The sequence below is a fragment of the Mytilus trossulus genome, chromosome 4, assembly GCF_036588685.1.
Source record: "Mytilus trossulus isolate FHL-02 chromosome 4, PNRI_Mtr1.1.1.hap1, whole genome shotgun sequence".
Lineage (NCBI taxonomy): Eukaryota > Metazoa > Mollusca > Bivalvia > Mytilida > Mytilidae > Mytilus > Mytilus trossulus.
Genome location: NC_086376.1, coordinates 83,164,199 through 83,187,984, shown reverse-complemented (window position 1 = coordinate 83,187,984; position 23,786 = coordinate 83,164,199). Strand labels below are relative to the sequence as shown.

Genomic DNA, 23,786 nt, shown 5'->3' with positions numbered 1-23,786 from the left:
AAAACCTATCAAAAGTGATTTTATTATTCAAAAGGACTTAACTCGTAACTTCGTTACAAAACACCATCAAACCTGATATAAACGACACAAACTATTTTAGATATGCGAGTACTCGCAGCTAGTTAAAAGTCAATAATAATTAATAAAACAAAATATACGGTTATTCCATAACGGTCAACCAACTCGTGTTGGCGTCCGTTAAATGTACGAAGGGATGATTTTAACTTCACCATTTGGAACTCTTGGTTTAATAGCTTCCTTGTTAGCAGTAACCCTTTATCAAGAAAGGTATGATAGGAAATTCAGGCACGGGTATATCGTATCAATTGGGAAATATATACCCCGTATGCAGGTGCTGCTGAATGTAAAAAGGGAAAGTTCACAATTGCAAAGCTGAAATTATCTCTTTTGTCGTAAAGTTTTGTTTCAAACGATCCTAATTGTCAATTTCTAGATATAAGTCAAGATATGAGGCTGACTTAATTGTATATGTTGTATCCTTTATTTCTAGCTAGATTGGATAAATGCGTTAAACATAGTAATGACAGTAATCAAATTCTGAATTATTTAGTGAAAGAACATCATATATATAGCGGACGGTAAATTTGAAGGACATTGCTTACATTCTTTGCTTTCTTCCTAAGAATTTCCTGTATAAAAATAGCCTCATAATAACAAGTCGGCAAGAAGAGAAGGGCAAACTAAGTTCCCATTCTAATGCCGACAGTCTGTTGACAAACACGTCCTCTGAACGTAAAAAATATGTCAATCAAAGAACCAAGCATCTTGATAATGTCAGATTCAGAAATTTTTTTTGTTTGAATCAGAGTGATCCTTTACAAAGTAAGATTTATCCCTCCCTAAGACAAGATTCTTGTATCTACCGTTGGCTATTTTTTTTATGAAACAAAGCAATACCAATTCTTTCAATTTGTCTTTTAGTTTGGAATGTGGAATACTTGTGTAAAGTGTTGAAAAGTTAAATGCCTTAATACTATTGCAAGACAAAAGAGAGTTAGTTACTCTAAAAGAAATTTGAAGCTTTGTAGTATCCTATTTGATGCATGCCACTTCTAGAATAGGCAGTTTCACAATAACTTTGAAGCCCGGTTTTGATTGATGAAAATAGATGTTAATTATTTAGAAAAAGGTTTCGTTGAGCACTTTGAAGACCCAGCTATATACCGTTGTTTGCAAGGACACTTATGTAGTTTATGTATCCAATAAAATGAATAAAGATTCATTTTTGGTTGAAACTCATAAAGGAACATAGACCTATGAATATTCAGGATTTCCTGTATGTTAAGTGTCGTGAGGGTATATGTTAAGTTTCCAAGTGAATTTGCAATACCTAATTTGTTTATCAAGCAGTTAATGTAATAAGTTTTACACACAAAAACGATGTTGGTTAGGGTTTTATCTGCGGGGACAACAACATACTTGTCATGGAAGTAGGATAAGTGTTTTGCAACATTTGGGTCTTTAAAGATTGACATAACTTTGGCATGGTTTCAACGTTCACAATAATAAGATTTTGAGGCTCAAAACGTGAGTTTCATGTTTATTTCGTGAGGAGAGTTTACATACCAAGAAAAATCGGAATTCAAAATAGCGGCTTTCACAGTTACGGACTGGTAGAATTTTTTTGTCAACGTCCAATGAAAATTATCGTTACAAACGAATTGCATTAGAATGTCGATTAAATAATTGGAACATGGAGAAACAAGTCCAAAAAATAAAACGGACATTGTGTCAATAAAATCAACCGAATATATATAGGTTCTGAAATGACCAGAAAAGACTAAAATCTCATAAACCTATATAAGGCTCGTATTGATCCTAAATTCTTGATAATGCTTAATATAAGAGTCCTTACCACTATCGAGAAATGCAAATTGTCAATGACAAATAATTTTTGGACATTTGATATTACGTTACTTTCAGCATTTTAACTCCTTCCAACTATTCCCTAAATTTTCGCCACCTTACTCTCGTTTCTCTTTTCATGCCACCTGCTAGTTCACAATCAGTAGAAAAATATTCCGGGCCAGACGGAGACATCGGAATAGTAGACGACCAATTCAAGTGGGATATTGTGCAGTAAAGGCAACAGCGGCTTTATACATGTTCTTATCTACACAATCTTGAACCATCGAGTAAAGATCCAACCTGGTATATTTTACACACAAGAAGACAGTAAAATATAAGAAGTTTTTACTATAACACTGATCAGATCAATGGAAGTATAATAAGTTATATGTAGCTACATTGTTTCCCACGATCAGTTACATACCGATACATTCTATTAGGTACACAAGCAATTGCACAAACACGCTAAGAGTTCAGAACTAGATTAGCCAATGTATCTTGGACCGATGATTAAACCACCAATTTATACATAAAAAATGTCTGTACCAAGTCATGACGAATGCCAGAATCTACGCTCAAAGTTTCTAAAAAGGCATTTAATCACCACTTTATTTAGCATTATATGTGAATTTGACATCACATCCCTTCATTTCCTGCTCATACATTTGGTCACATGTTTCATTCTGTGCCACTGTAAACAAGTTTTTCCAGTCTCCAATTATTCCTAAAATAAAATAAGTCTTCCTATTATATCACCCAATCTTTAGTTAAAGGAATAAGAACGTTTATTACAACAGTATGGAGAAAGATTGTGTCTGACTATATGTAATATTTAGGAAACAAACATTGTGTTATTAGTAAAATTGAGAAAGGAAATGGGGAATGAGTCAAAGCGCCAACAACCCGACCATAGAGCAGACAGCAGCCGAGGGCCACCAATGGGCATTCAATGTAGCGAGAAACTCCCGCACCTGTAGGTGTCCTTCAGTTGGTCCCTTAAAAATATGTATACTAGGACAGTGATAATGGACGTCATAGTAAACTCCGAATTATAAACAAGAAACTAAAATAAAAAATCGTACAAGACTAACAAAGGCCTGAGGCTCCTGACTTTGGACAGGCGAAAAATTGCGGCGGGGTTAAACATGTTTATGAGATCTCAACCCTTCCCATATACCTCTAGCTAATGTAGAAAAGTAAACACATAACACTACGCAAATTAGCATTAAGGTCAAGAGAAGTCCGAGTCCGATGTCAGAAGATGGAACAAAAGAAAATATATAAAATGACAATAATACATATATAACAACAGACTACTACCAGTTAACTGACATGCCAGCTCCAGACCTAAAAACACTGATTGAAAGATTATTTCTTCATCATATGAATATCAGGTACAATCCCTCCCGTTTGGAGTTGAGTATGATACTATCATAATATATATGAGAAGAACATTTCCCGTGTCCGACCAACAACTGTTTTTCAAATAAATGTGTCGTCATTTTCTTGTATTTAATGCGTTTCCTTCGGTTTTGGTTTATGACCCGGATTTGTTTTTGTCTATCGAGTAATGAGTTTTGGACATCGGTAGACTACTGTTGCCTTTATTCAGTTCCGATACAAATACCCTATAAGTGAATCAATATTAAAGACAAAATATGCAATCTTTAATGACCTGACAATAGTATCGTTACTATAACCCTTCTGTTAAAATCAGTCTGTTTTTTAAGGTTTTGGTGAAATACCTGAACGTATAAGAAGTCTGCATGTTGAGTTATATTTACGAATTATTTCCTTATACCGATGATTTTTGACTAGTTTGTGATATCGAAAACCCTGGTGTAATAATATTTCAGTAATAAATAAATGAATTTCTCTCGCTAAAATCTAATACGTTGTAACATACACGAGCGAATTGTACAAGTTGAGATATATAAACACCATAAGACGGTGACAAGGGAACGTCACCATCTAAAAATTGATAATTAACGATAGGAAATGAAAAATCATCTCTTTTATCATAAATTTTAGTATTAAGCTTTCCGTTAATAATATAGATATCAATATCGAGGAAATGACAGTGGTCGTTGTTAGTATTAGCTTTATTTAAAGTTGGTTCAACAGGATAAATTTCTTTACTATACATACTGAATTCGTCATTATTGAGAGCCAATATATCATCCAAATATCTTAAAGTATTGTTAAATGTTTGAATCAAATGTTGTTTCGATGGGTCTTTGCTAATTTGAGTCATACATTGTAACTCATAAAACTGTTTTTAATGTCAAGTTTTTTTTTATATATCACGAATGGTCTTCTCAAGTTGTGCATTGATAAATGTACCACCAAACAGCTGCAATCAGCAAGACAAAAACGTAACGATCAAAACGACACAACAATATGACCATGCGAAGCTGAGATTTGGTTTCCTTAAGTTTATTTTGAAGCATTCATCCCCACCTTTTAAAACCTAACTATCGTATAGAACACACATAATAGAGAAAACAGATCTTCAGTTTGTTCCCTTAGCGAATGCATAATTCTTAATATTTCAGAAAAATAACTCTAGGCAATTTTGGATTTGCACCTGCTGTGAACTATTCTATTGTTTTTGACTATATTGAAATATTCAACGTCTTTTAATGTATTGTTATTGTCTTTTGTATGCACCAATGTCATTTGATGCGTCAAATGTTTCTTAACTAATCTTTATGAATGATTCTTTAATGTTTTATACCACAACTGTTCAAGGTTCAAAAATGGTTGAGCGTTCATTATTAATGTGCCTGATCAATGACAGGACCATGGTCTTCGTGATTTTCTGTGTTTGTTGTATACCATATTTGTTTTCCGTTAAATTTGTTCTAGTATAAATCGTTGGTGTACTGTCTTCTAATGTTTCAAATTGTGTCATTACCATATCTCTTTATTCATATTACCTTTTCGCCAAATAACTGTTTTGCCAGAATTAATTGTTGATGATACATCAGTCTTATTATTCTTCATATTTGCAAACGAACATTTATCGGCGATGTCATGGAGGAACTCATCGTCAGCTGTCACACCAAGAAACGACACAAGTTCCCGAAGTGTCGGAATAGTAGCCTTAAAAAGATGAAAACATTGACATTGTGTACATACATGTTTGACTATGCAATAAAATTATGTACCAAAAAAATGTATGAATAATCATAGTTGTAATTTGGGTTTGTGTTCATTCCATAACAAAAATGCCCTGTTTCTAATGTATCGGTAACCTACCGACTTCAATGCACGCAAATACTACTCCCACTTGTAAATCCATCAGGAATATGACAGTTGTTATCCATTCGTTTGATGTTTCATAGCCTTTGATTTAGCCTTTTGATTAGGAGGTTTCCGTTTTGAATTTTCCGAAGAGTTCAGTATTTTTGTGATTTACTTTTGTACAATACGGATGACAATACGGAATTTGTGCTATTAAGACAACAACAAGCAAAACCAAGGAGTAAACAAAGACTCACAAAACCAAAGGACATTTACATCAGCAATAATAATTGATAATTAAAAACCAAATGTTCAGAGCACAATTGAGGTCTTTCGACCATAAACAATGTATTTTAATATAAAGTTGAAAATTAAGTTAAAAATGTCATTTCAATCCTCAATTTATAGCTTATTGTACGCTGATTTCAAAAATATATGGTCACTATACAATACTTTTGAAATAAGGGAGATAATTTGTAACTTCCGGTTTGAAAAAATCTTATTTCCGATAATATTTGAATATTTAATTGACACTGATTCCAAAAATATCTGGTTCTATATACGTTTATATTAATAAAGTACAAAACATAGCTACTTCCGGTTTACACAATGTCACATCTGGGTTTTTTTTCAAGGTAAAATGGTTTGATACCTTTTGCCAAAAGTCTCATGGCTTTATCATGTATACATATGAGGTAAAAGCAAAGGTCAAAATCTTGAACGTCAATTGAAACTATGACCTTGAGATCAATTTCAAGGTCATAAACTAAGGTCCTCACATCAAAAGATCATAGATTTTTTTTCTTTTTAAAAAAAATATCTTTATTGCACTTTTCTTTGCTGTTTTGACAAATTACTCGCTTTACAGCAGTTGGTCGAGTATCCCTGTGAATGCGTCACTGGATAACCAGGGAATGTACAGTGAATTCATATCTATAGGCAGTTTGTTAATTTTAAAATTCATAGGTATTACATACATCTGAGACATACATTTTACAAAAAAAAAAATATTGTTTCATGATTACGGAAAGTGTACAGTTTTGTCCGGTTTGTTTCTTAAGATTAAAACTTTTGTGATCATTGACCTTAACCTTTTGTTGAAAGCCGTTAAAATTGATTGATCAGTTCTCCTAATTAATATGTGTGTTTTATTGAATCTCACATACAACTTTAAAAAAAAACTTTAGTTAAAATTTGTTTAGTTATCAAACGTACCAGGATTATAATTTAGTACGCCAGACGCGCGTTTCGTCTACATAAGACTCATCAGTGACGCTCATATCGAAATATTAAAAAGCTAAACAAATACCAAGTTGAAGAGCATTGAGAATCCAAAATTCCAAAAAGTTGTGCCAAATACGGCTAAGGTAATCTATGCATGGAATAAGAAAATCCTTAGTTTTTCGAAAAATTCAATGGTTTGTAAACCGGAAATTTATAAAAATGACCACATTATTAATATTCATGTCAACACCGAAATGTTGACTTCTGAGCTGGTGATACCCTCGGGGAAGAAACGTCCACCAGCAGTGGCATCGACCCAGTGGTTTAAATAGTTATCAAACGTACCAGGATTATAATTTAGTACGCCAGACGCGCGTTTCGTCTACATAAGACTCATCAGTGACGCTCATATCGAAATATTATAATATGGTAAGTCCCGACAAATTTAATTGAACCTTTATTTATTAAATTATGCATGGATGAGTTTGGAGACAAAATTCGGTACATTCGTTTTCAGTAAGCATGCTGTATTGGTTTATTGCCACGTGTTCAAATACATTATCAACTTTTGCTTAAATTTTCTATGCATGACAGATCTTAAATATATTTGGTTAATGAATTATATCACCATACGCGTATTTTTAAATACAAGAGGGGAGATAACTCCCTTTTACGTTCAACGTACCCTTGCAATCAAAATTTATCTGTTACGACATATCGCAACTAACAAATTAGAAAAATAATAATTTGTCTATATCTTATACTGTTTCTGGAAATGAGTGGAAATAAGACAAATTCAAAAATAAGATTATGATCTTGACCTAATTTTTATTTTACCAAGGACCTCAACTCAAAAGATCCTAGGTCTCTATCACTAATGGTTTAGAAGACAGAAATGCATATCACTTATATCAAATGCATAAGGGGAAATAACTCTCGTTCATATCGCTTTGGTCAAAATAGGACAAATCATGCGAAGGATATAACGAGCAATTTTATAAAATAAATTTGTCGTTATCTTCTACGGTTGCGAAGGAGTATTAGACACAAGGAAAACAGCGTTTGGGGAGATTACTACTACAAAGAAAAGTATTCAGTTATGCAGGGTAAATATCAAAAGCGCATAAACTGTTCAATATCATATACCAAATATCTGAGCGACATATTTCGAAACAAAAAATTATCGCAAGAACAAGATTAGGGGGAAGAAAAAAAAATAATCAGAAGAAAAGTGGAAAGACCTAATTATGAAACAACAAATTTGGAAATTATTTTGAATTAAGAAATATATGTCCCTCATGTATAGCTCTGATTCCTTGTCCGACTTTTGCTATACCTTCTTATCTATTTTGGTTTTAAAGTATTTCCTCTTTTAAATTAAATAAGTTTGGATTTGACATTGAACATCACTGAGGATACATTTATTGCCAAATGCGCATCTGGCGCATAAAATTGTACCCTGTATGTGATTACTTCCCATGGGTTAATGCCTCTATTGGTGGAGGGATAGTCCCGGAAGGTATCATCAGCTAATTACGGATTTGGGGCTATTAAAATTTGCTACAAGTATGATCACAAGAGTGTTACGGTAATTGGTCTTATAATGTGTTTCTATTGTTTCAATGTAAGCACGGTGGATATAGAATGGCATTCTTATGTCTAGCCTTTAAAAAGTTTGGGATCATGCGTTTTTTGTTTTTTTTGAAAACTTTTAAGATATACACAAACGTCATTCAAACCAATATAGGATTAGTTGAAAATTCACAAAAAAAAATAATAATTTAATCAGAAGATATATTATTAGGTTGTAGATCTGCTTATTGGTCGACCTTTGTATACTTTATATCTTCTTTGAAGCAGATCTAAATAAATATTGAATGTCATTCAAGAAAGCAATAGGATGATCATTACTATGTTCTTGAAGGAAAACAGTTCAAATAGAGGACTAAGTCAAAAGCATAAAGGGCCTTAAATTTTAAAAGTCTTTGCCAGATACAGCTAAGGTAATATACTCCTGTGGTAGAATTTAGTTTTTCGATACATTCTAAGTTTGTAAACAGTTGATTAATAATTATGAGCATATCAATGGTAATTCTTGTCGGCATAAAACTGCCGACTACTAGGGTGGTGACACCTTTGTTGTACATTCGTTAATGGTGTCCGGTACTTTTTCGAAGCCTTAGGTGAAAAATGTGGTCTCTTGTACTGCTCAACCCTTTATTTGGGATAAGTATAATACTTTTCGTATTATATAGACATCCACTTATGAATTCATACAAATATACACAATAACTTTTACTTACAGTTGTTAGTTTTTCAAAAGTGACCGGTAATATATTGTTTCTATTTTGAGATACTGCTTTCTCAAATTCTTTAGTGAAGCTAAACTATCCACCATAAACAGAATCTGAAAAAATATATAGAAATTAAAAAAATGTTGTACATGCAGTAAATGTTCCGATAAAAAAGAGGAAAGCAAGTTATATAAGACATCATAAGTCTTTGGCAGAAGTAGAATATCTGTAAAATACATCAATTACATATCTGTTCGAATCTTTTAAAATTTGAAATAACATCTTACAATATATTTCTTCTTTTCAATTGTGTTCATATAGATCAAGGTAAACTTACTACCTATTTTTCCTTTAAAACTCTATTTTGTTTTGAAAAATATTTGGATCTTAAAGATTTTAGATTAAGACAATCAATCTGTAAAATTAGAATAAGCGCTCATCCATTAAGGATTGAGACTGATAGATACGCCAAACTTTATGTGAATAGGACACTCAGAAAATATTTATACTGTACTTTAAATAAAGTTGAAGATGAGATACACTTTGTAACTGAATGTCCACTATATATTGATAACAGAAATGATTTTTTTACTGAAATATCGCTAAATTGTAATAATCTTCAATCGTTAGACAATTTTTCAAAGTTTTTATGGCTATTTACACAAGAAAATTTAAATGTGTATAAATGTTTAGGAAAGTATTTATCTAAAAATCTAGAGATAAGGAGAAGTTCAAAAATAATGAATACAAATTAGCCACAAATATACATATTTTGAGTGGTATATGATTTTAAATGGTATATTTTAAAGATCTAAAATGTATTGTCTGGTTCTGTCCTGGCCTTTTATAGCATTTTTTTAATAGTACTAAACAATGTTGTTTTCTTATATTATATGTCTCTAATTTATGTCTAATCATATGTACTTGTATGTAATGTCATGAAAGCTCTTTATAGGGCCCTTTAATTGGAAATAAAATAATTGGAAATAATTGGAAATTGGAAATATAGTATTTCTTTTTTTGTGTGTGAAGGCTGTTGAAAGTTACATGTATGTTTACCGTTACGAAGAATATACATTCCTTGTATGTCGTATCATATTCATACTTCTACACTTCTTTATATAACGATATGGGTTTTTTTTTCGAAAATAATTTCGTCCTTCCTTTCAAGTATTTTCACTTATGGCTAGACTTTAAAATCTTGTTTTACTTTTTTTTAGATAATAAACAAAAACTAAAAACAAATGTTGTATTCATTAATATTTTTTTGAAAATGGACTTTTGTATCTAAATGTTTGTTCTTTGTGATATCTAAAGATGTTTTGTAACTAAGGACGGGGGGCTTTTGTTTTGTTGTTGAAAACAGATCTAACGAGGTTCCTAAATTTGGACAGTTACATACTCATTTGGCTGATTTAGCCATTATTGTAAATCACAGCCAATCGCCTACTTTCTCATTCATTGGGATACCACATGGATGAATTGAAAAACGTACCATTAAAATCGGTTCAAGATATAAAGATGAAAAAATATCCTAAATGATACTAAATAAAAAAAGTACAGTAACTGTAAGATTTCAAAGTACATATATTTCTTTAGCCTTTGATGTATTTTCATCATCATCAGTTACACTGACTGAACGATACGTATCGTCGTTACTCAAGCGAAAATTGTAATGAAAATCTACAGTACCATGATTCATTCGTGGATCATTTGCAAGAATATTGAAATACACAGGTAAAGAGTTAATACGGGTGTTTCGGAATAGAAAAATAAAATTTTATATTCTTGTTTTTGGATTTTGCTATTGTGCTTGGTCTATATGCCTTTCTGTTTTTCTTTGTTGACATATTTATTTGTTTTAATGATGATTGGGATTATAACACACTGTTGACTGCTGTACTTTTAATTTTGACATATTTACTTATCATGTCTGTTTGTTTTGTTTATACATCGTTTTTAATATAATGGAACTTTATGCAACTGTCATACACGTAAGAGGTTTAGCTAGCTATAAAACAAGGTTAAATATATCTTTTTTCTACATAAAAAAATGCCTGTACAAAGTCAGGAATACGATAGCTGTTCTCCTTGAGGTTGATAGTTTGAGTTTTCAATTTTGCCATTTGCTTAAGATCTTTCCGTTTAGAATGTTTCCTCGGAGTTCGGTATTTTTGAAAAATGCATATCCGTCGTGCTAATCTTGTAATGACAATTCTATATTTAGATAGTTATTAAATATTTAACACAACCTTCATAGTAAAATAAAAAGAATAGTTACCATTGAGAACGAAGTTGTAAAAAAAATCATTCCAGGACCCAACAGGTACTCCTTTTTTTATGCATGAAGTGAAAGTTTGACACAGCTCTATCTTTTGGGTTTCTGTTAAGATATATAATCCTGTATCCGTTTTCCACGTGCTTTCTTGGAAAATATTTTAATGGTAAATGTGTTTGAAAGAATCTTGGACTGTTCAATTGCTCCAATAGGTCCCAGTCAGTTTTACATTCAAAGTTACAATCATTCAGTTCACCATGACTGTTATATTCAGTCGTCTGATGTAACAACATGGATACCATTTCATGCACCCAGTGTTCACTTCATAAATCAAAAAATAAATGTCTACATCAAATTGATTTAAAATTGACATACATACAATTGATTTGTATCCATACTTCAGCCTCTAAAGTAAAAGAGACAATAGGAAATGACAAGTACAAAAAATCAAAATAATGAAAATAAAACCATGGCAAATAAAACCAACAAAAGGTTAAAGTGAGTCTATAAAACCCCACAAAGAAAACAAACACTAAGCAAATTAAAGCCAACGTAATTACAGGGGTGAATAAATCTATAACAAAAAGTCAAACGTTCCTCAATTATGTTTAGTTTTAAAGATTCCAACGTTGTTAATATTGATGTAATATATTAAATCACTCACAAACCAAATTTGATGCATTGAATAGGAAAATTCGCTTCACCGAACTTTTGAAAAGGTCCATTATATGACTTATCATCTTTAAAATGGCGAAATGAAAATAACTGCATTGATCACAAAATGTTGTATTTATAAAACAGTCATGAATATAGGACACAAACATACCCTTTTTTTTTTTTTTTTTATCTCGATGAAAAGTCTAACACATTAATTAAAGTCAACTCTCAAAATTTGCACATTTAATTACAGATCCAGACCGATTGTTTCTGCCCTCCAACCCGACAACATGAGTTTTGATTAGGCTTATATCGATTCATAATTTTTACAGATTTTTCAATGACACATACCTTCAATTTTGTTTTCTACTGTGCTTTAATTATTTCAAAATGGTGTTGCGCTGGTACATACAGCGGTATATGCAGAAGGTATCCATAAAACTTTATATTCCATTTGTCTTTAATAGAATTAACGCTTTTATGCACACTGTCAAGTGACGAGCTGGTCCAAAAGTCAGGTGTTTTGTTAAAAGAGGGACGAAAGATACCAGAGGGACAGTCAAACTCATAAATCGAAAATAAACTGACAACGCCATGGCTAAAAATGAAATAGGCAAACGGACAAACAATAATACACATGGCTGAACATAGAAAACTAAAGAATACACAACACGGACCCCATAAAAAGCTAGGGGAGATCTAAGTTAAAATGACTGTTCGTCTGATTTTTTTATTTAGAAAAATTACAGTTATCGTAATGTTACACTTTTATAAGTGCACGTTACCGTTTGGTACGATTTATTGAAATTTGACCTTAAAGATAACAAAAATCGACGTGTTTATTACCTGATTTCATTGCCGAACAGATTATGACATCTGTTTCACGAGAATTAAAGTTTCTCAATGAGTCCATAAACCTTTCGACATCTTTCTTGCTTGGTGACATGTGTGGTAGTTTCATACTTTCATATTTATTGAAGGGGTAAAATGGTCTAACCTTCCTGAAAATAAGTATACTATATTCATCATTATCGCTATTTTTAAGAAATTTTCATTTGATCTATTAAACTGACTGATAATTTTGGATTATCGTTTGTCATCTCAACGAAATTGATTTTCTCGCTTGAGTCGTGACGGCAAAAGTGAGAAAAGCAATCGATTAAAGATGAACACGGGAATTCTCGCTACATTGAAGACCCATTGGTGGTCTTCGGCTGCTGTCTGCTCTATGGTTGGGTGGTTGTCGCCTTGACACATTCACCATTTCCTTTCTCAATTTTAATGATAGTCTGTTCATCGTTATCTTACCTATGACGACGTTGTTAATACTATCGATAACGGCACATGCTCTCTTAGTTTCTAGCGATAATTGTTCTTAACACTCTACTGTGCTCAGAGAAGAAATTATCAGTCAGTTAGATAAAATAAAAAATTTGTAAAATAGCAACCAGTCCCTTTTTCCAGCACAGAAGAGTGGTTGAACAATTGCAAAAATGCAAATGTTGGGTTTCAGGATTGAAAGAACCAATCACATTGTTTTAGCTTTTTTTTTTTTAAAGAAATGATTCATGTAAGCTTCAGATTTATTAGATTTTGCTTTACATTTATCGAACAGTGGGTTAAATAGAACAGCCACAGAAACGACACTTCTCTTCATTTTTGATGACCGATAAAATTCGAATATCACGGCTTGAAGGCCATATGTAAATCCAACAAATCTATGGCTTCCATGAATTATTACTTAAATATAAACTACATTTTCATATTGTGACATTTTGGCTGAGTGTGGATTCACATGCCGGTTCATGTATATCTAGCATCTGATTTAACGTCCCAATTCTGATCAGACGGTCTATAAACTTTTACATTCTGCACAGCCAATCGTACAGTCCTCTTTGGAGATGGTTGAACACCCGGACGGAGGAAGGCCAAGAGTAACCATATTTGTATATTCCAGTCATTCAAGGTAAGGCGAGGGTTGGTACTCACAAATATATTTACGCCCGCTATATCTTGTATGTTACGTTCAAAATCGGGAAACTGTAATTCAGCGGTTGTCATTGGTTGCTGTCTGGTATATATGAATATATATATTTATTGTTGTCATTACTGAGACCATTCGAATTATGTATTACTTGATTTTTTTCGAAGCTCTTTATAGGTGATTATATATATTTTGCTACCTTTCTTTATCAATGTACTATTTAAATAGAATAAAAGCAGACATTCTGATTTAAAACATGGTAAATGAAGAGTTAATAAACAATATAGTATTTACATTGATTTTTTTTCAATCTATTTGTATGAGCGTTAAAAATAGGACGAAAAGCGAGGCTGGCCGAGCTTTTCTTATGTTTCGTAGCGCGTACAAATATATTTTATATTTCGACAAACATATTTTGTTTTATCCTGCAATTTACACCCGGTACTTGAACGTAAAATGTAAAATCAAAATCGGGTTAAAATCTAGTCTTACTAGACTACTTACTAGCTTCTACTAAAATCACTTTTTGATTTCTATTTATGTTATATTCAATATTACGAAAACTAAATCCATTGGCTATTAGAGGTGAACGGATTGATAATTAGTCTCAGATGCATGGTCTTTTTTTATTCGTTGTTAGTGACTTTGAACTAGCTGCCAGTTACATGTAACTGCGAGTATTCTCAAACCTGTACCTAGTTTCTTTTTGTTGTTGGGATATACAAGTTCCCGTTCGCATCCACTTGTAACTTTATCCATCTGATGAGTTAAACCTTTTTCAACTGATTGTTATAGTTCGTTCTAATGTTGTACTGTTATACCACTGTTCAGGTTAGGGGAGATTTTGAATCCCGCTAACATGTTTAACCTAGCCATATTCTGAATGTGTGTGCCTGTTCAGAGCCAGGAGGCTGTAAATTAGTGGTTGTTGTTAGTTTATGTGCTACATATTCGTTCTCGTTCATTTTTTGAACGTAGATTAGGCCGTCAGTTTTCTCGTTTGAATTGTTTTACACTGTTATTTCGGGCCATGTAAAGCTGACTATGCGGCATTAGCTTTGCTTATTTTTGAATGCCGTACGGTGACCCATAGTTGTTAATTTCTGTGTCATTTTGGTCTCTTGTGGAGAGTTATTTCATTGGCACTCATACTACATCTTCTTTTTTTATGTTTTATTTACTGTTTGCAAAAGTATGTAATATTCTAAATAAAAAGGTTGTTCTTGTACCAGGTGGATAACACTGGCCGCATCAGTCAATTTTTTTTAGAACTTTTGATCCTCAGTGCGTTTCGGCATTATATTTGCTTTGCCTTTCAAATTTTTTTCAAGTGAGCGTCGTTGGTTAGTCTTGCTTGGACGTGGCGCACGACTGGCGTATTAAAGTTTTAACCAGGTACCTGTTATTGGCTATTAGTCTGTCCTTTAATTTCTCCCATTCATTTGTATTGTGGTTCTGTCATATAATATTGTCATTTTAATGTTATAATTAACATTGCCATTATGGAGGTTTGGCATACCATAAAACTAGGTCCAACCCACCATTTTTATCTTAAAATGCCTTGTACCAAGTCAGGGAAATGGTCATTGTTATATTATAGTCCGTTTCTGCGTGTGTTACATTTTGATGTCAGGTGTTTCTGTTTTGTCGCAGTTCTCTTATATTTGATGCGTTTCCCTCAGTTTTAGTTTGTAACTCGGATTTGTTTTTTCTCTATCGAATTATGAATTTTGAACAGCGGTATACTACTGTTGTCTTTATTTAGATAATCATGTTCATGGCAAAGATTCTCCGTGTAACCCCTTTATTTTGGGAAACCATGTAAATTTTACTAAAATGTGACCACAAGAACATAGCAAATATTACATAATTAAAAGATACAATGATTTTTCTATACATTTCCAATCAATTTAGTTGTATGATTTTTTTCCGTTCACTTTAAATTCAGAGGACATTTTTTAACATGGACACTCAACTAGGTATTCAAAATAGAATGACCCAAACCAATTCAATGTACACACATGTTTTTTAATGAATGTGAAAATAACCTATAACATAATTTAAATGCAAGTAATTCAGTAGTAAATTTGGCCTTTATGGAATCGGATCTATAGATATAATCTAATTTCTTTCAATATTAAACCTTTTTGTGATCAAATAGTATTTGTATAAATTCCTATTTTGAAATGAAAAGTATTTTTAAAATTACCTTTTCTCTTTCTCCGCCATTATTCAAGTTTCAATCTACCAAAGCAAGCGTATCAACAATATAAATATCACAATAAAATGTACTTAAAGTGACAATATCTCAAATTTGATATGATAAACTTGTGTATTCGAGATACTTAAAACTTTTAAATGTACCAAACACCTTTTAAATGATGAGTGCAATGAGATAATAGACATTTGAAATGTAAATAAAATTATAAAAGTCACAAGATTTCTTGGTTAATGGTTATCGGGTGGTTATGCAAGTCATTGAACCATTATCAACCCACTATTTTTCAAAAATGTCCTGTACCAAGTCCAGAATATGGCAGTTGTTATCATATAGTGTGTTTTTGTTACACTTTGGTAATCCTGTTGGTGATTCTTTCCTTTCATAGATGATGTGTTCGACTCGGTTTTGGTTTGTAACCCGGATATCTTTTTTTTTCTCATTCGATTTATAAATTCTGAACACTAGTATTCTACTTTTGCTTTTATTATGTATATACAAGTCTAAATTTCAGCACAGCAATTGGTGTCACGACCAATCACCAAGCCACTACAAAAATTAAGCTTTCAGTGGCCGTGTGTTACCGTTTCTCGCCACTTTTATCTAGCGTTGTGACACAGTACATTGTAAATATGTAAGGCACGAAGATGGATTTGTTTACAGATCAGCTGAATTATTTATCATAGAGGATCTTACAAATTAATGTAGGATATATTCACAGAAAAAATATATATTAGAAGTACGTCTGAACCAGTGACACCTCTACGACAGATATATATATATATATATATATCGAGTGCCTAGCGCGTCGTATACAGTGCAGGCGATTTGGTGTCACGATATCTCAGTAGCACGAGTTCAAATCCCGGCGAGGGAAAAACTAAAAAATTGCGAAAGCAAATTAACAGTTCTAATTTGGTTGAGTTATTGTTTAGACGAGTGTAATATAAAGAATGTACACAGTTATGTATCATCACCACTGCTGGTGATCCTATGGTCAAATATGTTGTAGAGTTTTCATTAGTTCACACGTACATATATGATATATATATTTATGATGTTCAATTACCCCTGTTATATAAAAATCATTCCCATATTCGTATATTCTATTTTCGGTTTTAACGTATGGAAATAATTTAAAGTACGTAACGTTTTCTTTTACATTTGAAAGATACGGTAAGCGCACCTGATGAACGATGTCGTTGTTGCAAAAGTATCAGTCACAGATTGTCCTATGAGTCATTGATTGTCCTATTAGTCACTGATTGTCCTATCAGTCAGAAAGTTATTTAATAGAAATAATACCATGTAAACATTTTGATATTATAATTCCTTTTCATGATTAATGCTGTAATACTGACGTTCCCTCCTCGAGCATGCTTGACGAGGATTGATTTCCTGATAACCTAACGGCTTTAAAAAAAAAAACATTTTGCCGCTTAAGCAGATAAAACAGACTACACTTTTGGTACAATATTCTATCTCACTTTAACCTGCATATATGATAATAGATATCTACCTGTATCTATAAATAAACTACAGGTACTTAAAGTCCTATATTTAATCATATTTACACGATTGCACAATTTACATAAATAAACTGTATAAAATCTACGCAAAAATATAACATTATTTATTTAGTAGGTTTCTTTATATTGTTCTTAAGGTGGTACCCAACACTAAATAAAATTAATTTGGCTCGTTTAATTTTCTTGAAGTTTTGACAAAGTATTTACTTATTGACAAAAATATTAAAATTTTAAAAAATTTGAACCAAACGTTTTATCAGAAAAATTACACTGGTTATATAGCAGTTTGACAAACACTTATTTTGATCATTGAGAAGCTTAATATTCCGTAATTAAAACGTTTAGCAGATTTTACAGAGTTATCTCCCTGTAGTATTAGGTACCACCTTAAGGTGTCAGACCACCAATTATAAATCCCTATCTGTTCAACCAAATTTTGCAATTTTCACAGCTTTCTAAAAATTTTACCTTAAGTTTAACTTCATAGAAACCAGGTATATCCTGAATTGTACATGTTTCAGCTTTCTACATGCCAATTTTCAGCATACCTTTAAAGCCTTCTAACAAAATAACTGACCTTTAAATAGAAGTACTCCAAAAGAAAAACCTGGTTTTCTGGAAATCTAAAATTAGCATACTATGGAGCGCATTAATCCTCAATTTTTAATGCAAACTCATAGACAAGTAAATTTTGGCTCAAAATGATCTAGATATATTTATCTTTCACCAAAAGTTTCATTTCTGCAAATTTGTTTGTTAGTTTAAGTAAACAAGGACATCAAAAGCACTATTTTGTGTCAGAGTAGGTCTACTTTTACATACGTTCTAAACTGGACGGAGTAATTGGTGGTCTGACACCTAAAGTGGGACAAATATACTTGTTTTGTTTTCAGGATATATATGAGTGTGGACATAAATCGACATTTTCAGTAAGTAAACATGAATCAAGTATGCTAACTTCTTTGTCTTAAAAATCATTTTAACCTAAAAATCAGTAATACAGTTAAAATGAAGTAATCTAGAACTGTGTAATTCGGGCAATTGTCGTAAGGATCCCGATTGATTAAAATTCTTTAATTTCCGTGTAATAATCTTGTTTAGCAATGTTGATGAACAGTAGTTAACAGACCTGAGAACATGATAAGACTGATAGGAATTGGCATATTTACATTATTAAAGGGCATGTATAATCCGTTTGTAATGGCTGTCGACATGGTAAGGAAGTCTGGTTGTAATGCAATCACAAAAATACCCCAGATTTTGCCAAATATCGCATCCATTTTGTACAGGCAATTATCCAGTTTTTTATATGGGACGAGCCGTTTGTCGTCAGAGCAATTTCGAAGTATTTTTCCGTGATAACAACAACTTGAAAACAAGAGACTGGTACTAAGACAATAACAATCAAAACCAAGGAGTAAACAAAGACTAAAAAACATCAACAGTTATAGATAAAAAAAAAACATGAACTCCACTAAAGACCGGGAGTGAAATCATGTGAACCTGAAGGGTAAGCATTTCCTGCACCGTATACGACACCTGTCGTGTTATTTCTTTGTTCAGTTCGGTAAAGATGGAAGGTAATTATGCCGGAGGAAGAATATCAGTTATGATTTATGACACGCTTTTGTCATAATGGCCAATCAGCTAATGATGGCTACCGTAAAATGTCTTAAGTGATGACATTAATTTGATTGACTCATAGCCCTGTGATAAAACTGCCATCTCGAATGAGGACATTTACATTGCTAAATCAAGCAATGACAATAATAATTTAAAGATGCATGCACTATAACTAACACAAATCAACTACACCATTCATAAATTTCTGTCAAAGCTAATTTCATGACGACCCGGTTAGATTTATTGCTTTAACTAGATATTTTTTAAAATATAAGTTGTGAAGTAGTGAGAAATACCATCTTATGCAACCAAATGATAAGCTCGCATGTTTGAAATATATAATGCTCAGGTTTCAGATAAACATGGTATATTCACCACTTCATTGATTGTTATAAGTACATGTATTTCGTTAAATCTTATCTCCATATTGTTTAGAAAACAATCCAATCTAATCTGTAAAGTTTTGTTCTGTGATATCCTTACAGTTATCAATCGTTATTTACGCTTTAGCAAATAAAGCAAACATTATTTCAGTACAATTTAATCTGACTCGAAGCTATATTTATGAGAATAAATTTCCATCTCAGTCTATAAATAACCTGGAGGAATTTAAAGTCCTATTTTATATCGTATCTATTTGGTTGCATAATGTACCTAAATAAACTGTACTTGATTTACCCATCCACAAATCATTTGTTGTTATCAACCAGTTTGTCTCTGTGGATGCTTTGTATTGAACAGATGATAACTGAAAGATATGCAGTTGTTTCATTACAAACGTGCTTACATAAATCCCTATTTCCAGATAATAAACATAATTCTACGGAAGCGTATTAGCGCCACACATTTTTTTTCCCTATGTTTGCGTTATAACGCAAACATAGGGAAAAAAAAAATGTGTGGCGCTAATACGCTTCCGTATAATTCAACTATGATAACTAGAGTATTTGCATTATTCACGTATTAGGATACGTGCACGGATCGACGTATACGTATCGAACAGATTTGCTTACAATAATGATTTTATCCCGATCTCAATAAGAATGAAACGCATTATATAATATTTTCATCGGGATCAACTTGACTTAATTTATCGTTTCCTCATATACGTGTTATACGATACGTCGATTCGGATACGCCAGTAAATACTCGATTAATGCAAATGCTCTACTTCTAATATGTATTTAAATGAAAACATTTGCACATAGCAATAGGTAAAACAATTAAAAGGAAGCCCTGTAGAATTTCATTACACTGTGATAACAAGATGTGAAAAAAATTAAAAAATGATTAAATACCTCCTACAAGATCAAAGGTCGAATAAAATACAATCTTTAAAGAAAGCCACTGACGGGATTTCTACCAGTTCTCTTTAGACAGGCGCATACAGAATGTCCTGGATTAAATAGGTCGCGTTCATATCGAAATACACATTAAATAGTTTTGGCGAACGACGCACATGCAGTGATGAAGGGGACGGACACTTTTTGTAGGTGTTCCGGTTTCAAATTTCCCAATATATTTTGAGTATTTACCTTCATTTGCAATACCGATCGCGAAGAAAAGAAATAACAGATCATGCTAGACAAGGGAACTACTATGAGACTGAATTGTATTTTCTATGCAATTTCAATACGAGTACCATGATGTCCGCCCTTGTTAAATCTGCATACCCGGGAGTGGATCGATCATTCTGGTATATAGCACACATTTCGTAACTGAAATGATACTCAATAATTTGCGGCTGTTACTCAGACTTAGTAAAACCTCATCTGTTTCTGATAAAAAAATTAATAAGCAAGGTTTTTTTCAGAGAACATTTCGTCCTTTTTCTCAAAGTGTTCATCGGGAGGTACATTGAAATTCAATCTCTATATATAGCTACTTCGCAAACAATACAAGATAGTGTTGAGTTAAAGATTGTAGGTGCCAAAGCTATGAATCTTTTATTTAACTTTAGTTTTCCCATTTTGTGTCTTCGTTCTTCAATGTATCCTTATGTCGTCAGACGTTTGAGATGACAGGTTGTTTATGCATCCAACCCGTCACATAATTCTCAGTGCACGTGCATACAGAGGTGCAATTTCTGACACACATAGCTTTGTTAAGTTTGGTTCTATTTTGCTTACCTTTATTTTTATAGTTGAATAATTCTAACCTTCTTTTGATCAGTATCGTCACCGACATAATTTTGTTATTGACTTTTTCTCTCAATCATATTTAACGTGAATTTTCGTTGGCTTTCGATCACCACACTTCCAACTATGTTTACGTTGCTCATCTATTTTTTTTTTTAGATATAACCCCAAACAAAACTGTCATACAAGAGCTTTGTTTAGCTACATATTAGACCAGGTTTAACGAACTATTTTCTTCGGGAAAAGCTTGTACCAAATCAGGATCATGGCAGTTGTGTTTTACTTGTTTTGTTGATTGATTGCGAACTTTTGATTTTATGCAAGTTTATTGAATTTGCCTAGAAGTTTTTTTATTTATGTAGCTTTAGAACAAATCTCTTGCAATATTACTTCAAGCTGACACTTTTATATCCTTGTTAGAAACTGTACTACATTTAGTTATATTCTTTTTTTAGCCAAGGCTTTGTCAGTTTATTTTCAATCTATGAGTTTAATTGTATCTCTGATATCTTGCGGCCCTCTTTTAATCTTTTAAATGCATATAATAATATATGTGATAGTGAGGAATCATTGAAAGACTTTACAATGTATAAACTGTAAAAAAAAAATCCCACAAGTTGAATAAACAAATAGACTAATTTCAAGAGCATTATTTGTAATTTCATTATGTGTTAAACTATCCTTCCAAGTAGGCCCAGCTATCATTCCTCGAGTCATATTGTAACTTTCGGTTAAAACTCGTTGACAGGTAGAAATACTCAGTGAGGACTGCCGTGGTTTTTTTTCTCATCTTGACACAAGTGGGTTTTTCAAAAAACTTACTGACAAAGAATTCGTTAACACGATTGAATATTACAAAATTTCATTTACATATAATATCATTTTTTTTTATTAATATTTTATTAATTTCAGACGAACACAATGAGTTTATCGCGATATCAAGCGTCCCAAAGACCATTGACAGAAGTTCAACAGCAATATTTACCTTTTGGAAAATGTTTCCACATTTTTTTCCTTTATAAAACCTGCGAGAGTGATTGTTTTTCTATCAGACAAATACAGGCTTTAATGGAGGCAAAAGGATTTGTATGTGCGAGACATGAAGAGGTTTTTATACCAGGATTTTCGATATTTCAAAATATAAAGGACTGCCTTGAAAGCTCAGTTGTTATATGTGTTTTGTTGACGCAGGAATTTCTAAAGAGTCAATGGTGTATGAAAGAACTCAATCTTGCTGTGATGGGTCAAATGAAGAACGAAAATAAACAGCCAGTTATTGTTCCTATGGTTTCGGGAGTAGACGAATCTGACATCCCTGAATGCGTTTCAGATTATACATACTTAGAACTGTCACCTGACACGATGGACTTTGCTTTAAGCTGCAGGTTAGAAAGAACAATGATGTATGCTATTGCAAATTATAAAAATGATACAGAAATAGCTTTAGACATGCTAGGTGTTTTACAAGCAAATGAAATGTTATCAATATCCTATAACTTGGACCAGGAAAATGAACAGATGATATTATCATGTTGCGAGAATTATCCGCTCTTAAAACAGGTTTTTGGTCTAGACTTCAGAATTGAGAAACATTATTTTGAGCATTGTTCAGTATTCATTATCAATTTTATCATGAATTTTGATAAATTTGTTTTTTCTAAAAGCACAAAAGTCCATGATATAATTTCAGAAACATGGGAATTTTGTGTCGATTCTGAACAAAGTGATCTTTCCTGTTATGACTTTTTGGAAAATGACACAAATATATTGACCATTCAGATCGAGATTGTTCATGACAAAGCCGAACTTATATTATTTTGTTCTAAACCAAGACTATCGAAGGGGCAATACGTGATGCCTTACAAAGCACTAGTAGTATCCGATAAAGACTCATTACAAAACTTATCAGAAGGAAATCTTTTCACTTTTGAAGAGAAAAATAATATCTTCCATTGTCTTCTTATAGATAGTGGCATGTTACCTGTAGAGATGTAGACATCACCTATGATTTTCTTTTATATTTGAGAATCATTTGTTTATTTTATTGCCCATAACAATTGACAGAGTTAAAAAAAGTTGTTCAGGATTTAACAATTAAGAAATCAAAACAGATGATTGCGTTTATGTAGCAAATTATCCGAACATACATTTGAAGCAATTGTAAAAGATGAATTGTTTTTTTGAATTTAAGAGCAATTCTCTGTAATCACCAAAATATGTCGGCACGCATTAAACAATTATTGCTTTAAACTGTTTTAGTTCAATAGAGCCATATGACCTTAACAAAAAATATTACTACACTTAACCCCATATGTTTAACGTTTCCTTGGTAACAGGACTCAAAGTGGAAAAAAGAGGGAAATTGCTATTTTTACAAATTATATCTAATAAAAGAAAAATAATATAGAAATTCAGACATTTAATACTTTCTTCAGTTGAAAAAAACAAAAAAAAAATGTGTTCAACATTAAACTTTCTTAAAATGAATATACCTAGCTAAAAAAGGGTAAAAAGTGCATTACAAGGGGTATTTTAGAGCCTATTTTGATCAGGTGTTGTAAAAAAATGCAGCCATTTCCTATATTGCTAATTATATCAAAAGAGAGAATGGATTACAGTAATACAAGAAAAGAAAAAAATCAGTGGGCAAATTCACTGTGTTGAAATCAATTGACCCTGAAAAGTTGGCTTGTCCTGTATTTATCTAATCAAATTATTCCCCTTTA

General features: G+C 32.2%; 2 protein-coding genes and 1 long non-coding RNA gene across 3 annotated transcripts; 1 reads left to right on the top strand and 2 right to left on the bottom strand.

Annotated features, from left to right (window-relative positions):
• Positions 1 to 186: 186 nt before the first annotated feature.
• On the bottom strand, positions 187 to 11,593 carry LOC134716858 (sulfotransferase 1E1-like). Its single transcript, XM_063579869.1, has 4 exons — positions 11,580 to 11,593; positions 10,947 to 11,232; positions 4,809 to 4,974; positions 187 to 2,593 (listed from the first exon to the last, which is right to left on the bottom strand). The coding sequence occupies exons 1-4, from the start codon at positions 11,591 to 11,593 to the stop codon at positions 2,478 to 2,480; spliced, it is 582 nt and encodes a 193-aa protein (XP_063435939.1). The 3' UTR covers positions 187 to 2,477.
• Positions 4,930 to 10,950, bottom strand: LOC134716144 (uncharacterized). The gene is made up of 3 exons (XR_010106833.1): positions 10,915 to 10,950; positions 8,643 to 8,746; positions 4,930 to 4,974 (listed from the first exon to the last, which is right to left on the bottom strand). It is a non-coding gene; the product is annotated as an uncharacterized LOC134716144 (long non-coding RNA).
• A 6,574-nt stretch (positions 11,594 to 18,167) lies between the features above and the next one.
• On the top strand, positions 18,168 to 23,055 carry LOC134716857 (uncharacterized). The gene is made up of 2 exons (XM_063579868.1): positions 18,168 to 18,228; positions 21,973 to 23,055. The coding sequence occupies exon 2, from the start codon at positions 21,982 to 21,984 to the stop codon at positions 23,053 to 23,055; it is 1,074 nt and encodes a 357-aa protein (XP_063435938.1). The 5' UTR covers positions 18,168 to 18,228; positions 21,973 to 21,981.
• The last annotated feature ends 731 nt before the right edge of the window (positions 23,056 to 23,786 follow it).